Below are 16,206 nucleotides of genomic sequence, written 5' to 3'. Positions count from 1 at the left end.
AAAACCCAACTAACGCAGTTTTCTGGCGGAAAATCTGCCTACCCCGTCTATATGACGCTAGGCAACCTACCGCGCGCTCTGAGACGCAAACCGTCAGAACACGCGTGTATCCTCATCGGATATCTCTCCGTGGACAAAATCGAATCGGACGGTATTACGAAACGCAAGCAACGGGCCCTCGCGCAGCAACTCTTCCACACGTCCGTACGTGTTATCCTCGAACCGCTTGTTGAAGCTGGAAAACGCGGGATCGATGTGACCGGTGGGGATGGTGCGGTGCGCAGGGTGCACCCGATTCTAGCCGCGTACGTCGCTGACTACCCGGAGCAATGTCTCGTTACATGCTCAAAGTACGGGACTTGTCCGAAATGTCAACTACCGGAAGACAAGCTCGATTCACCCACTCCTGGCACATCTCGAACATCATTATGGACCCTGGACGTTCTGCGCCTCGCAACCGATACCAGCGGCGGCAAGAAGGATTCTCCTGCGTACGCTCGAGCGTGCAATGAGCTGAACGTGTGCGGTTACGTCGTACGTCCGTTCTGGCGCGACCTACCGTACACCGACATTCACGCCTGTATCACCCCCGATGTTCTGCACCAGTTATACCAGGGCGTGTTCAAACACATAGTCCAGTGGTGTACTGAACTGGTTGACGAACAGGAGCTTGACCGTCGCATTCGATGCCTACCGCCTGCCTACGGAACTCGTCATTTCAAGAATGGCATTTCCGCTCTATCTCAGGTCTCCGGTACTGAACGCAAGTATATGGCGCGTATCCTCCTTGGATGCCTGGTTGGAAAACTCCCTCGGAATGCAATCATTGCATTCCGATCCATCCTTGATTTCATCTACCTAGCACAATACCCCACACACGACGACACCACCCTGCAATACATGGAGGATGCGATCGCGATTTTTCACAAGAATAAGCAAGTTCTCATCAATCTCGGCGTTCGAGAACATTTGAACATCCCTAAGTTCCACTCTCTTTTACACTACGTGGACTCGATTCGCCTGCTAGGTACAACCGACAACTACAATACCGAGGCGTTCGAACGCCTGCATATCGACTACGCTAAGAATGGCTGGAGAGCCTCGAATCATCGGAACGCCCGCCCACAAATGGTGACCTGGCTTGCACGCCAGGAGAAGATGGTCATCTTCAGCTCGACCATGCGTAGACGACTCGAACGGCGCAGGGACTACCGAGAAGACGACAACGACGATGATGATGTCGACGAGGCGCGCCCAGCTGTAGAACACACTGGCAAGACGAGCATCAAACTGCCGAAGCATCCAACGGTTCCCATGCAGTCCCTCGATCGAATTGAAGAGAGACACAACGCACCTGGGTTCAAGAACACACTAGCACAGTACATCTATACGCTCAAAAACAATCGACGTCTCACCCCTGTTCAGCTTCATACAGCAGTATCCCACATGCCTTTCGATCGCGTCGACGTATTTCATGGGTTCAAGTTCGCGCCCGAACCGTTGACAGATGGCAAAAACGAGACCGACGCAGTCAGGGCGCGACCTTCATTTGGAGAACAAACCAGTCGATTCGATACGGTGGTGGTATTACAAGATGAAGAAGCTGAGGCTACTGGGCTACAGGGTAAGTATGTTTCTCAGTTGTTGTGTCGAGGATTCTTACTCATATCATGGCCACCATCAGGCACGAGAATTGGACGTGTTAGAGTCATATTCAGACTTCCAGAGCATATTACAGACCCGCGCACTCGCATTCCCTTGAGCGCCCCAGCATCATGGGCAGAACAAGGGCCATTGGCCTATGTAGAGTGGTACGCCAAGCTCTCTTTGGCTGCTGACCCTACGCATATGATGTATGGGGTCAATAAATCCCCATTGCGCTCAGATGGTAAGCCTGTTGCAGACATTGTTCCCCTCAGTACTATACGGCAATCTTGCCAGTTGATACCTGTGTTCCCTGGTTCTGTAGGTGATAAGGCTGAGCAATTACCTACTGATTGGAACACTAATACTGTACTGGACACTGCATCTAAATTTCTACTTAACAATTGGGCGAGTTCTTACGCATATCAGACTCTGTGGTAGTAATTCATGCACATAGTAGATCTTGTATTTGGGGCCTCAAAGTGAATTTGAGTGCGAACACCGATACTCGGAATCTTGTGTGACATAACCTCACTTCTGAGGCGTCGGCTTAAGCAAAAGCCAGCGGACTGATGTGCCTTCAGTGACCCAAGGCCCATCTTAAGTACTCTAACGTGTCTTTTGGATATTCCGGTGCATATATAAGAGTATAAAGTCCAAAAACGTACCCAATGTTCTTGTAAAGACCACTTAAGCTATCTAGGTTTTTCCTGATGTACCCGCGGACCTACTCCGACGCGCAGTGGACCATCGACAAAGAACAAGTCGCGACGTGTCCCAGCGTCTGGGACGAGGACACTACCGCTGCTGGCTCGGAGACGGGGGAAGGCGGCGGCGAGTCAGAGGGGAAGAACGGCGACAGTTTGGAGGAGTGAGAAGGGGCGGCAGATGCTTGTGTAACGTCGTGACTGGTTGTATCATACAGACATGTAGTGTTCTGGGTCGCAAAAGTCATGTACAATGTACAGTATAATGAGGCGCAAATGATGTACATTCTTCACAGTGCTTGAAAATGTGGTGGAAATCCCATAGCTTGAGACGAGTGTGCTTGTGAAGCGTAGTGAACGGTTGAGACGTACAATCAATTATTATGTGCTTATAGTAGCTACTGAAGCAGATATGTAGTTTTAGTGGTGTCAAGGACTGCTGAATGGACGTATTAACATGGATATAGCGCGTGCAGAGCTGCTCAACCGCATTTTGTGAGCCATAAACCGCTCTTTGTCGCTCATATCGCAGTTCATGCTAATTGGGAAAAATCCCAAACCATTTGGCGCCGAAAGTGTTTTTCCTGATGATGAGGCAGACTGTGAGGTCGTTTGAGTTCAGAGCCCGTGAGTGGGAGGGCCGCAAAGTGGGCAGCACAGGACGGCGGTGCTATGCGATGAGACAAACTGCAGTATGGCAGGGACTCGCCGACGAGGCGCGAAGGTCATTTGAAAAGGCGTTGGACAGCAGTATTTAGCGGCCCACTACATGAACACAACCGAGGCCCCTGCCGAGGCCTAGCATGTGGCAACATCCACATCAACGTACATACACCGCCTGATCTATCCGGACTAAAGACCGAGTCCCGCCTTTACAATATCTACGGAACTCCACGTAATCTGGCGCAAGCCCGCCCATCTAAATACGTCGTCCTTTTCGAACCAGGCAAATGACGTACGCTCCCCTTCATATTCGCCCACTGAATGCTGGAGCATATGCCCTGCAATGCCGATAATGCCTCCCGGCGACTGATCAATGTCGACCGGCCCGTTATGAACGCGGAAACGACCGCCCTTGAAGTCCCCAACTGTAGCCAGAACATCAAAGGCAGGGTACGGTGTGCCGTCATCGAAGTGCGGAGGGCAAATCCGGTTGTTGATGACCTGCATGGCAGAAAAGCACGAAGGCCAGTGCGTCAAGACCTCCTCCAGTGCGGACTCCTGCGCCAATCGGCTGCGGCACTGCATACCAAGCCTGAACTGCTCGGGATGCATGACGGCGATGATCGCAGATACGAGCGCGTTGATCTCGGCCATTTTGTCAAGAAACCGGAGGCCGGATTCGCGCTTTGTCCCTGTCATCGTCGCCGATGTGCTCGGCGTTGCCGAAGCCGTCTGTCTGCCCTCAACATTGAGGAAACTATTCAGATAAGAATGCCTACCTTGATGCCCATGGGAAACCATCCCGGGGCAAACGTCGGTGTGCCGGGCGGCGGATAGCTACCTGGCGGGCTTCGGAAATATATGTTGTTGCGCCGCCAGCTAGGCTTCTGCTTTACGGCCTCGTTCTTTGGTGCGTTCTCCCGCAGCTGGCGAGGAATCTCGTGGATGGCGTCTTGCATAATATCCTTTGATGCCGTGAGACAAAGCCCAACCCAGCGAAGGTCAGAACAAACCTGACGAGAATCGAGCAATATTCCGGGAAGATACCAGAGCAACAGCGCTCCGTGCTTATCCACGAGGATTGCTGGCAGCCTCCATATCGCCTCGTCCTCACCATATGTCCCGCCGTGCATCAAAAGCTCGTTGTCCGGCTTCTCCTTCAAGGTGTCCTTGAGGGCCTTCAGTCTTTCGCAGTAACGTATGGCATCGATCGCTTCCGCCGTCTCTGCAGAAACACAGTTAGTAACGGAGAAAACGCATCGGACGCTTCCAATACAAACGGCAGTTCATTACGGCCTCTGCGATCATTCTCCCTGCAAAGCCGCACTGCGCGGCCAGCGATGCAGAGAGGAAAGCCGGCTGGTCTCCGGGAATTTCATCAGGCATAGGCGGGGCTGGTTTGCCCCGCTCTTCCAAAATCGCTCGAATCGCACGCATCGCCGCAGCACGAACAACCCCAGCTGCCACATTCACCAGTGTGGGCGCTGCAAGGATGCAGATCAGTGGAGATCGCCACCCAAGCGACGTACTTTACCTGATAACAGGACCATCGTCGCAGGACACCTCCAATGAGTCGAGGGAGGCATTGCATGGTATTTCTAAATCTGGCACGCTCGTGACTGCACCGAATCCAGTCAACAAGATCCCATCGAGTGACGTTGCCCCAGGATCTCAGATCGCCCCACAATTGCCCGGAGAAGCCGTCGGTAGACGCTCTAGCCGGACGGCCAAGTGCCACAGGGCTAAGTGAAACACCCGAAGCGCAACACGCAGTCGCGCCGGGATATCGGCCAGCCGATGTTGCGCCGCAACCATCAAGGGATATATTTGATGGCGGCCCCGGTGATGGCGGCCGACACCCGAAACTGAGGTTTGCCTCGGGCGACTCGTCTGCTCCTCGCCAGCAAATATTCTGCTGCTCCCTGCCTCGCTGAGCTCGTCATGAAGAAGCCCAACATCGACCTCCATGACGCGCAGATCGGCGTCCTCGAGGGGTTTACAAACGCCTTTCGACTGGCGAAAGAGGCGGAGAAGGACGGCGTGCTCAAAGAGGCCGTAGCCGAGCTGGGCAAAATGGACCTCGGAGCGATGACGAATCTTTCTCTGAACGACAGGGCGGAGGTAAGTACATCCGGCTCTCGGCTGGGTGCTGGCTTACATCGAGCGTAGGTGGTCAGGAAATGGTTGGCGAAGAACTCCCAGGAAAAGGCCAGGAGGAAGAAGAAGCCGGCAGCAAAGGGGAGTACGCGCGGGTGTGATATGTTTTTGAACGAGACAAAGGAAGACGTCCACAGCCGCGCGTACCAAGAGGGCACCAGCGATCCTCTAAAGAAATTCAGGGTGGCGCGTTGGGATGTCTGGCACGAGTTGACGAGCGAGGAAAAGAAGGAGTACGGAGAGCGGGCGAAGAAGCTGCGGGAGTTGGTTCACAAGGAGGGGGCGCCCATTGAGCCTCCAATCAAGCCGGCAGAGTGAGTGGCCCCGCCTTTTCTGCCTGGATGCGGATCTCACACTTCCATAAAGTTCGATCGGGAAAGCCGTCAGGACGAAGCTGGTGCCGTTTGCGCGTAAGCTCCTCATTGAGGACGGGGTGTGGATGAACGTCATGTGGGGAGCATTCAGCAGCGATAAGGGCCCGGTGATTGGAATGTACGTCCTCTTTCCTTGCAGTGGCTGAATGAACGCCAACATGGAGATAGGGAGGATCACAACAAGGCGAACGGCGCACCCATGAACTTCACCGAGATATGGGACAGACCGGACTGGGAGAGAGAACGTCTATGGACGGATTGGGACAACTTCGTAACATCCATGCATCAGGAGGACAAGCCGGCAGTAGTCGCCGCAGGGCCGAGCGGCAAGGCCGTCAAGGCCCAAAGAAAGTCTGCCTTTGGTACGATGCTCGTCCTCGACGATGCAACGGGTCTGCCTTCGCTTCCGAGCGCCTCAACACTTGACGAAAGCAGGCACAAGACTGCGCAATGGTGGCAGCACACCGTCCGAGAGTTCCTCACGTTTCATTACGGTCCGTTGGTTGTAAGCCGTAGAAGCGACGCCGCTGATTATTCATCCAGCCGCGGCCTCCAACGGCAAAAAAATGGCACTGCCTTACGCTAAGCTGAAAGGCAAAGGCGCACCGCGGTGTCTTGATCCCCAGTTCTGGCTAGAAGACGTAGACTTCGAGGATCCATCGAAAATCAAGAAGGCGAACTGCATTCGCCTCCTCGTCTTCTGGAGCGACCTTCTGAATGGCGAGGAGGGCGTACGATCCTTCAAGTTCGAGAGCTACCTGGAAGACGTCGACGGCGAAGTCGAGGTGATGTCTGAAGAGTATGAGGAGTATATCGCCCGCTGGGTGGAGGATGCGCCGAGGCGAGAGGCAGTGCGAGCCAGGGAGGCCAGGCTGGGGGATGAGGCTGACGAGGGGGCGTCTGAAAGCTCAGTGGAGGCAATGCAGGAAAAGCAGAGAAAAGCCAAGAAAGGTGTGCGCGAAAACATTAGCCTGTGCTGTCTTCTGACGGCTTCCAGGCAGTCGCACTGCATCATCGTCCAAGCCGAAGACGTTGAAGCCGCGAAATACGAAGAAGCCGAAGCTATCGAAGAAGGCGAAGGGAAAGCGAAAGGCGACTCACAGTGAGGTTGAAGAGTCTGAATCTGACAGTGACACCGACGGGTGGACCTCCGAGGTCGGCGAAGACGGCCCTTCGCACGAATCCGACAGTCCAGCAGTGTCACAGCCGAGCTCGGCTGCGCAGAGTGAGGCGCCCTCAACGCCGGACACGTTGATCGAGGAGTCGTGGCACCTCAGAGACGTCGCAGTCGAAAGCGCGGAGCAGTATAGAGGCAAAGCACCAAAGGACGTCCGTGGAGAACAGAAGCGCTTCATATATCTAGCGACCCTCAGTCAGGACGGGCGATATCAGGCCGCGGTTGAGAGCTGCTTCGAAGTCGTCAACAGCTTTGGCCGCCAGAAGCCCCGAGCGCCCTCCCTCCGCCCAGCGCCGCTTGACGGTGCTCCATGGGCCTCTTGGGACTGGCAGCAGGCCACCATGCCTGAGGACGTTCATCTTCGGCGAGACGGCCTGGAGCCCCTGCTTCAGGAGCTCGAAAAGAAGCCGTGGATGTGCGGAAACGTCGCTTGTCTCAAAAAGGCCGAGCAGGTACTCCTCTCCGTCGGGATTGCACTTCGCGATATAAATGCCTTTCAATTCAGGCACGACCCTGACGAGCCCGCTCCGGTCCATATCCCCCCCTTCGTCGAACACAGTGAACTTGACTTCAGGGATGGCGAGAAGCTGCTGACTCTCATCCAGCCCATTTCCACTGTGCCAATCATTGACGGCATCCCAGGCTCCACGGACTTTCAGCGAAAGGCGGAGGATGCCGCAATGAGGCTTGAACACCTTCGTCAGCAGACGGCCTTCCAAGAAGCGAGGTCGCCTTCTCCGCCTCTACTGGCCCAATCCCCCCCACAGGCAGACATCCCGCCAAAACAATGGACGGCAGAAGCACTTCATGCGTCTCTTCTGGCACTCGGTGGTGTGGGAGAATTCGTTCCACTTCATGCGCCCGTGCTCGCTCGGCCTCAGTCTCAAACGTCTGCCGAACAGGGGCCAACCAATGCAACTGGGGCAGCTGCGACGGTCAGTGCTTCAACTGCCGTCATGATGGAAGCGACGAAGGCCGGGGGTGCTCATGTAAAGGACGGTGCTGCTGACGAGGCTCCCGCTGAGGAATCACTGCGTGCTCAGCCCTCCTCTCAATAAGTGGACGAGGACCTGCCAGTACTTCGGAACCCAGGCAGCAGAGAGATGCGGAGGCCTCTTCTTTCCAGTCTGCATCTCAAGATGCGAACCCTGCCACTGACCAGCAAAGACGCGATTCAGAAGCCGCGTTGAGCGAGAGCCGACTGAAAACCACGAAACAGAGGTTCCGCGCCAGACATGGACGAGCGCTCAATTGTTTTGGAAGAGACCGAGGCGGCAGCATCTGGCCTGTCCAATGGTCCGCCAGAAGTGGCCGCAGCCGAGCCCATCGCCCAGCCTCACTCTCCAACCCCCACGGTCTCTGAGATGGCGCCTTTGGGGGCGCGGGTGGAGAGCGCCTCTCCTCCGGAGTCAACAAAAGACCTCGGTCGAAAGCCTCCGTCGCGGAAGCGCAACAAGCCGGACATTGACAATCCCGCATCCTCGAGCAAGCCCCCGTCTAAACGGCGAAGGACGAGTCCAGTCGAGGCCCCCACGGACGGTGGCAGGCAATCCAGCCGGTTGAAGGCCGGGGGCCCGCAGCTTCGGGAGAAGCAGAGGGCGAAGACGCTTGAAGCGGCGGGTCGTGCATGATGGCAGTCTTATGTAGTTCGCAGTCCATACGCGCAATGTCATTTCATTTAGACGAGTCAGAGTACAACAACCTATCGAGAATCAAAACATTACAGAGGTACATTGTTTCATTGTCCGGGTCACTCGCTGATGTCCATTGCCTTCACGCCACATTCGTCGGCCTCTCCCTTCGCTCGATCGCACGCCTCTCCCCCCGAAGGCCCGGCCTCGTGACTCGATGGACCCGCCTCTCCCCCGCATGGACCTGACGCAGCCTCGATTGCATGCTCGGGCGCATGCTTGGGTGTAGCGTCGACTTGGATGTCCTGCTCCATCTCCTCAGACGCGCCAACCTTGGTGCTCGCTTCCTCCGCCTTTTCGCCGGCTCCGGAGGCGACAATGTTGGTCTCTTGCCCGACCGGCTGTGCCTCAGCCGTGGGCAGCGCCGTCGGTTCCTCAACAATGGCCTCCAGACCGTCCGTCTTCTCGATGGTTGAGGACGTGGGACGGAGGAAAGGTGACGAGTCCTGACGCTCCGAGGGTTGGTCAGAGCCATATCCCGTGAGGCCTGCGAGAAGGGCTGGACGAACAACAGGGCGAGCTGGGGTCCTCGTCCGGAGTGCGGCATCCTTCGCAAGCCGCACAGGATGCACTTCTTCGTCGTTCGCCCCATGCGCCGGGGAAGCGATGGGAGCGCGGCGGCGAGGAAGAGGCGGGGCTGCGTTGCCGTCATCGCCGGGGGATTGCATGGGAGGGACCGCCCAGCGCGGCATGACTCCGGGGTAGGGGACCGGAGCCGGCTTGGGCTCAGGCTGCTCCGGTTTGCCCTGCAAAAGTTTGAATGCGAGCCCGGTGTGCATGTCCTCGATGCGGCGAATGCTCTCGTCCATCCCATGCCTCACCGCCTTCACGGTCATTTCGCCCCACGTCTTGAGCTCCTCCGCTGCCTTGAGCCGCTTCTCCATTGACTCCCGGGAGGCGGAGAGGTCGGCAAGACGCGCCTCGACTCCATCGAGGCGGTCTGCAGTCGTCCTGAACTCGTTACGCAGCTGCCGAAGCTCCCTGAGGACCGCACCGTTGGAAGACCCACCCATGGCCTTGAGTTCTTCGACCTCCAGCTTCATGGCCTTCACCTCCTCGACCGCCTGAAAGACGACGTGGGCCTGATCAGCGAAAACGCCTGACCAGAGGCCAGACATTATGCCGAATGTTTTGCTGCACGGCCCCCTATGGTCGGTGACAATGTTGCGCATGCCGGTGATCTCGGCGTCGACTCTGGCCTTCCGCTCAGCCAACGTGATGGGGGGGCCTGAAGTCCGCAATGGCGAGGCGGGCATCGGACTGGCCGAGCGGGACGGCAGATGAGGCGACGGCCAACGAGTGGGAGGGGATGGTGATTCACTCTCGCTGAATGGAGGCGACCGCCCCTCATCGTCGCTGATGGATATCACGGAGGCCTCGTCGAGCTCCCGGAACCTCTTCTGGATTTGAGCCGGCTTCTTGCCCGCGGCGCGCTCGGAGAGGACGGAAACCTGTGTCAAAATGAGAACAAAGCACACACGCCGAGGGGTAAGGCTCACCTTGCGGGGGGCCGGGAGAGGCGCATGCGCCTGAATGGGCTCCTCAACGCGGGCCTCGACCATTTCCACGTCTTCATCCTCCATTTCCTCCTCGGCATCCACGGCCTCTTCCTCAGTCTCAGGCACGACCTCATCCTCACTGTCCGCCACGTTGGGCGAAGACGCCTCTTCGACGGCCTGCGGACTATTCTTGGCAGGAGACCGCTTCTGCGGACCGGATGCCGCACGCTTCAGCTCGCGTTCGCTTTCCACTTCAATCTCGCCTTCGCCTTTGTTCCCGAGCTGAGGAGGGTCCGCGAGTGTCCCTTTCTTTTTCGCGGCCTGACGCCTCTCCACCCAGTCAACCAGGGAAGCCGCGACGTCGTGCTCTGTGCTGTCCCACGTTTCCAGGTCTTCCACCCACTGCTGGTCTTTCCCATTCCAAATTGCGACGTCGGGGTAGATCTTGCCTTCAGCCTTCAGCTTCGCAACCCGCTGTGGTGATTGCGAGTCCCCGGTGCGTGGACGACGCGGAAGGGAATTCTTGGTATCAGTGAAAACGATGGGCGGGGGTCGTTGGTACCAGTTGACGGTTGGCGGAGGAAGCGAGCGAGGTCCGTGGTACCTCGCGGAGGGAAAAGGGGGAATGGGGTGGTGTGCCGCACGCTTCGTCCGCGCTGTCCTTTAGTGAAGACTGCCTTTCCTGAGCCTGGTATACTCGATAGCCTTCCCTCCGACGTTCCTAACCTGAGTTCTCCTCGATCCTGAGCCTGAGCCTAACTTATGCGACCTTCCTTAGCCTGAACGCGAGCCTGAGACGAGACCTGAAGCCTGAGATTGCCCGGCGCAACCTAGATACTGAGTCCTGAGAGGTAGTGGTAGGTAACTAACTCCCTCCCTCCTTCCGTCCCCCTTTCTAAGTCTCCTCCCGCCACTGTTTTCCCACATCCTACCCTCGCTGGCACCCGTTCCTCTCCTCTCCCGTTCCTTCCGCACCCGCCGCGTCTCCTTCCGACCCCTCGCCGTACCCCTTCTCCAACTCCTTCCGCTCCCTCCGCCTCCTTCCGACGCCTCGCTATACCCTTCTCCAGCTCCTTCCGCCCCCTCCGCCTAGCTCTCAGTGTTTCCCCACCGTCTGCGATGCCTGCCGATGCTCCCCCGAACCCATCCACCATCGTCTTCACCACCCGGTTCTACCGCCTCATCGATCTTCTCCGCGACGAACGTGTTGTCGAGCCTCGCCTGAACCCTGATAGCGACCACGAATGGCTTGCCTGGGCCCATGGAGCTCGGTGGTTAATCATGCGTCTTTTCCTTCGTCCTTCGTCCTGATCCCCCTCTAAGCCGTCCCCCCCCCCGCAGCGAATGCTCTTCGACTCTCGTTCCCGTGCGGTTGCCCACGGCGACGCTTCCCTTCCGCTCGTCCGCCGCTATCCCGACGTGCAGGAGCTGATCGAGTACCTCGACCAAGTCTTCCTCACTCTTCCGTCACAGCATAGCTACGTGGGCGAACCCTTCCCTTTGATCGCCTGGGCCCCGAATCGGGTCACCGCTGAGCAGGCCGACGCAGAGATTGGTTGTCCCCTCCTTCCGGTTCGCTACTTGGAGCGTCCCTTACAGCTCTCGTCCTACCGTGCTTCGTCCGACAGCCTCGACAGCCTCCTTACTCGGTTCCAGGGCCTCCTAGACGAGTGCCGCACCGCTAACCGCGATGCTCGTTCCGAAGCTGTTCGTATCGCCCGGGGCTTGAATACGGTCGAGGGCGGTGTCCGCGACTTGCACGCCCGCCTGTCGGAGGGAGTCTACGTCCCAGACAGCTACTCCGGGGTACCTCGCCGCCTGCGGTTCGCGCCTGTTAGGGATGTCGATGATCTGGAGGAAGGAGAGGTTGAGGACGCCATGGGGGAGGAGCCTGTTGTCCATGTACTGTAGCCGTCTTCCTCCCGCGTGTTCTTATATTGGTTGTCCTTCCGCCGAGTCGTCCTTCCGCCAATGGATGTCGCTTCGCTCCGCATTGCCTGGGCCTGAGTGCGTGTGTCGTTCCGGGCTCGTACCGCTGTTCCCATGTGGGCCTGCCCCACATCTACCCCCACCTTGAAATTTTGACCGTCCCCGGTCAGACTCCCCTCCTTCCCGATATGGTACTCCTCCGCCGCCTTCAGGATCGTCCCAAGTCTTGAGCGATCGGTGATCGATCACGGCCTTCTGCTCGCCTGAGCCCATTCAGTGGAAAACCTCGCTGTTAACGGTGCAGCCGGAGTGCATTTTGACTGTTGCAAACGGTAGAGCCGCCTCCGGCCGGAGTAGTCCGGGTCTACTGTTAGCAACAATGCACCGCTTGCAACAGGCCGGCCGGGCTTTTGGCTGAGGCAATGTACCTGTTGTAAACAGTCCGGTTGTAGAGGCAACAGTCCGGCCGGACCCATACAACATCACTGCAAACAGGCCGGGTGGAGGGCAGGGTTAGCACATGCAACAGAGCGGCCGGCCGGTCCACGTTGCAAACAGAGTGGCCGGACTCAGGCCCCACCACTTCAAATGATCCGGCCGGGATAAAATCCTTTCATTGCAAGCGGACCGGCCGGAGTGAAATCCATCTGGTCCAGGATGGGTTCTCCAGCCTAAACAAACTGACTCCACAAACAGGCCGGCCGGGCAGGAGTTGTCCTGCTTCAAACGGTCCGGCCGGTCACAGTCCCCTGGGGGCTATTGAAATACTATATGTGGTATTATGCACCTATGGGGTATACCATCATTAGTAGATCACAGCATAATTTTCCCATGACTTAGGGATGCCTAGTGAAGCTGCAAAACACAAAACAGCCCCACTGGCTGGCCAAATTAACTGGCCAGAGATTTCACTCACCCAGGTTTTTGCTTTACTGGCCATGAAATTAGCCAGGTTGTCCCTACAGGGCCAAATCAATAGGCCGGACATTTCAAAACATTGGCTGGGCATTTTAGTTCATTGGCCGAAGTTTTTACTTCATTGGCCGAATGGTCTATTGTTGACTGGCCCAGCCAATACTGGGTCACAATACTGTTGCCCGGCCGGACCGTTACCAATGGATGGTGCCACTGCCCGGCCGGACCGTTACCAGTGTGGAGTGCTAGATTATATGGCCTGGCTAGCCTGCTATCAATGTGGAAAAATGGTCCGGCCACTCCGTTGCTGGCTAGAGATGATGCAACCCGGCCGGTCTGTTATTAGCCAGGGAGCATATGCTCCGGCTGGCCCATTGCAACTGCTGAATTATGCACTCCGGCCGGCCCGTTACAAATGAAGGATCCCATTGCCCGGCCGGTTCGTTACCATAGGAGAAAGAGTATCCCGGTTGATCTGTTGTAAGTAAAACCCCTTATTGCCCGGCCGGTCCGTTGCCAGCAAGACACTAAATGGCCCCCTGTTCAGACAGAACATAGGTGCCCTAGGGATACACCGGCCGGACTGTTTGAACTGGTTTGAGATACGCTCGGCCGGCTTGTTAGAAACCAGTCCGGCCGGCCTGTTTGCAACGAGGAAATCACAGCTCCGGCCGGAGGTGGCTTTACCGTTTGCAACGGTCGAAATGCACTCCGGCTGTACCGTTAGTATCGAGTAGGTACCACTGAATAATGTGCTCGCCTTGCTTCTCTGGCGCTTCGTCCAGCGCGTTGATTGGCCGGGATAGTCTCTTGATCGGGGAATCTTCTTCCGATCAGTGTGGCTGGGCCTCGTCTCCCCGCGTATAAGGCTCGCCGCGCTCCTGCTCCTTCGTGCTCCTTCCTCCTCCCTCCTATCTCCTGTCACACATGTCTCGTCCTTCCCCGTCTCCTTCCGCCACTCTGGACTTCACCGCCGGTCTCCCCGACGAGGACTATCCAGTCCGCCTCGCCGCCTCCGCTGAACTGGTCTCCCTTGAGGCGCGAATCAGCGTTGTCGCCGCTCGAGAGCCGACCATGGGCCGCCATCCGTCGCACGCGCAGGCGGGCGCGTGGTTGATCTGGGGTCGCCAGTTATGTTACGCCTGGGTGAGTACCTCCGATGCCTCTCTCCCCGTCCTCCACGCTCACAGGTCCTTCCAGGCCGTGTACGACGTGCACCTCGACTACGTCCTCACCAACGGGCTGTTCGAGACGTGTTTGCGTCCCGAAACCGAGGCCGCTTTGGACGCCTTCTGGGAGCGGCTGGACGGCTTCGCCAGCCAGCCCTCCTGGTACCAGGGTTCCCTCCAGACCCTCCGGCAGGAGGCCCAACTGCGTGGCCGCCGGTACGGCTCGACCGGCTACTGGGCCGGCACCACCTTCGAGCTCTCCCCCGCCGTCCTCGCCACATCCCGTCGTCCCGCCTCTCGCGCTCCGTCCCCGTCGCCCGTGCCCCGTCCGTCCCCGCCCCTTGCCGTCGCTGCACACCTGTCTCCCGTCCCAGAGCCGGCCGGATCGCCCTCCGCCCATCTCCCGCCTCCGTCTCCCATAGAGTACGACGACCCGGTCCCCGAGCCCGCCGCTGACGACGAGCTCGTTCCCTCGTCCCTCGTCCCTCCCGCGGCCTCTGAGGAGGTTTCGGTGCCTGAGCCTCGGCTTTCCGTGGCGGGCCCGTTCGGTTTTCCGTTCCCCGAGCCGTCCTCCTCCTCCGGCGGTCGCTATGCTCGCGCCTCGTCCCTCTCGTTCACCGACCGAGACCCTTCCGTTCCGCCTCCCGCCTTCTCCATCCGCACCCCGCCGCCCGTGTCTTCGCCTTCCCTCGACCTGCGGGACCCCTCCGTCCCTCCTCCCGCTCCGTCTGCGTCTCCGCGGCCGCCCGGCTCCTCCCCTCTGTTCACTGAACGAGGCGCTTCGGTCCCTCCTCTTCCTCTTTTTGCCCCATCCCCGTCTCCGCCTGTTGCGCCTTCCATCCCCTCTCCGCCACCCGGTCCTCCTCGCGGAACTGCACTGTCACGGGCCCCGCCGACTCCGCCGCCCATCGATATGATTGAGGACGACAGTCCGGCCCGATCCATGTCGCCTCGTGCGCTGGAGGAGGCGATTTTCGCCAGCAATATTGGCACCCGACTGTACCGCCCGACCCAGCCGTCCTCCCCTCCCGACCCTCGTCTGTCTCGTCCGATGCCCTGCCGCGTTCACCTCAAGCTTCCGAACCGTGGAGCCGTTCCCGACGTCTCACCCTCCCCGACCATTGTCCTTCCGTCCCCCGCCCTCCCCGACAAATTCCCTCCGGTCCCGCAGCGCACCTCTAACGCCGAGCGCCCTCGGTATGGGCCGTTCGTCTATTCACCGACTACCCCCTGTCCCGAGTGCCGTCGGAACGGCTTCCGCTGCCGCATCGATGCCCTTCCGTGCCATGCGTGTGCCGCGTGTAGTTCGCGGAAGAAAAGGTGCGCGTTCAGCGCCTTCAGTGAGTTCCCGGTCTTCTTCCGCCTCTGCCTCCTGCTCACTCATCCCCTTGCTTTCCAGAAGAGGGAGCTCCAAGCTTCTTCTACATTGGCCACCATCCCGACCTTCCTCGATCCGCCCTTGACTCGTATGACTGGGTCACTGCCCCCGGGGGCACCCTCGCCGGTCCCCGCCCCTCGGACGTCCGATCCGACTTCCCGTTCCGCGGTGCTCCCGTGCCGCCTCCTCAGCCTCCCGCTCCTTCCCCATCCCTCGAGCCGGTCGCTGGTCCCTCGCGGCCTCCCCCGGTTCGTTCGGTCGCACCCGCCGCCCCGCCTCGCCTCCGGACTGTCCAGGATCGGCTCGATTGGATGGCCAGCCGATCTGGAGAACTCCAGCAGTTCTTCCGCCGCCCCGGTATGCTTGGTGCCCCCGAAGTCCCCGATCCGGAGGACGAACACGATGAGCTCGACGAAGATGTAGAGATGGAGGGTCCCGAGAAGCCCGAGCCGGAATGTGAGTCGGAGGAGGGTCAGTAGGTAGTCGTTTCCTCGTAGTGAATTGCTCGTTCCGATGTACTTGCCTCCGTGCGGTACCGCGCGTGTACAATGTATCTCCCCTTTGCCTCCGCGAGCCCTGCCTACCCTCCCGGTCCTCGGATTACCCGCCTGACAAGCTCCCCCGGCACGCGTCCGTCTTCCCCGTTCGACCGCGAATGGGGCCTCCGTTGATCCCCAATCACCTCAAGGCTTCCGCCCCGTGCGCCTAGTTAGTTGATCTCATTGATTTTGAGTGATGCCGACGCCTCGCGCCTACTGATCCTCCTCCCTCGCCTTCCATCGCTCATTCATATACCCACTATCCCCATCGATCCGTCCCTGCCTCGGGTGCGCTACCCGCTCCCCCGTTACTGCCTCGTTCTTAAGTTCCCCTCCAGGCCGTCACTCCTCCCCGCATTGTTTT

General features: G+C 58.6%; 2 protein-coding genes across 2 annotated transcripts; one reads left to right on the top strand and one right to left on the bottom strand.

The window, feature by feature from the left end:
* Positions 1-3,875: 3,875 nt before the first annotated feature.
* B0H18DRAFT_962246 (uncharacterized protein) lies at positions 3,876-8,353 on the top strand (the record flags this gene model as incomplete). The annotated part of the gene is made up of 11 exons (XM_048043096.1): positions 3,876-3,924; positions 4,011-4,252; positions 4,300-4,720; positions 4,755-4,884; positions 4,919-5,135; positions 5,184-5,485; positions 5,538-5,663; positions 5,714-6,039; positions 6,089-6,496; positions 6,543-7,757; positions 7,944-8,353. 11 exons carry the CDS (start codon positions 3,876-3,878, stop codon positions 8,351-8,353), a joined length of 3,846 nt encoding a protein of 1,281 aa, XP_047884945.1.
* Positions 8,354-8,472: 119 nt separating this feature from the next.
* Positions 8,473-11,175, bottom strand: B0H18DRAFT_1128739 (uncharacterized protein; the record flags this gene model as incomplete). Its single annotated transcript, XM_048035357.1, has 3 exons — positions 8,473-9,864; positions 9,913-10,568; positions 11,064-11,175. The coding sequence occupies 3 exons, from the start codon at positions 11,173-11,175 to the stop codon at positions 8,473-8,475; spliced, it is 2,160 nt and encodes a 719-aa protein (XP_047884944.1).
* Between the last annotated feature and the right edge of the window lie 5,031 nt (positions 11,176-16,206).

The sequence above is a fragment of the Fomitopsis serialis genome (genome assembly GCF_022376445.1).
Source record: "Fomitopsis serialis strain Sig1Antser10 chromosome Unknown B0H18scaffold_337, whole genome shotgun sequence".
Classification (NCBI taxonomy): domain Eukaryota; kingdom Fungi; phylum Basidiomycota; class Agaricomycetes; order Polyporales; family Fomitopsidaceae; genus Fomitopsis; species Fomitopsis serialis.
This window is presented reverse-complemented; position numbering and strand designations above follow the sequence as displayed.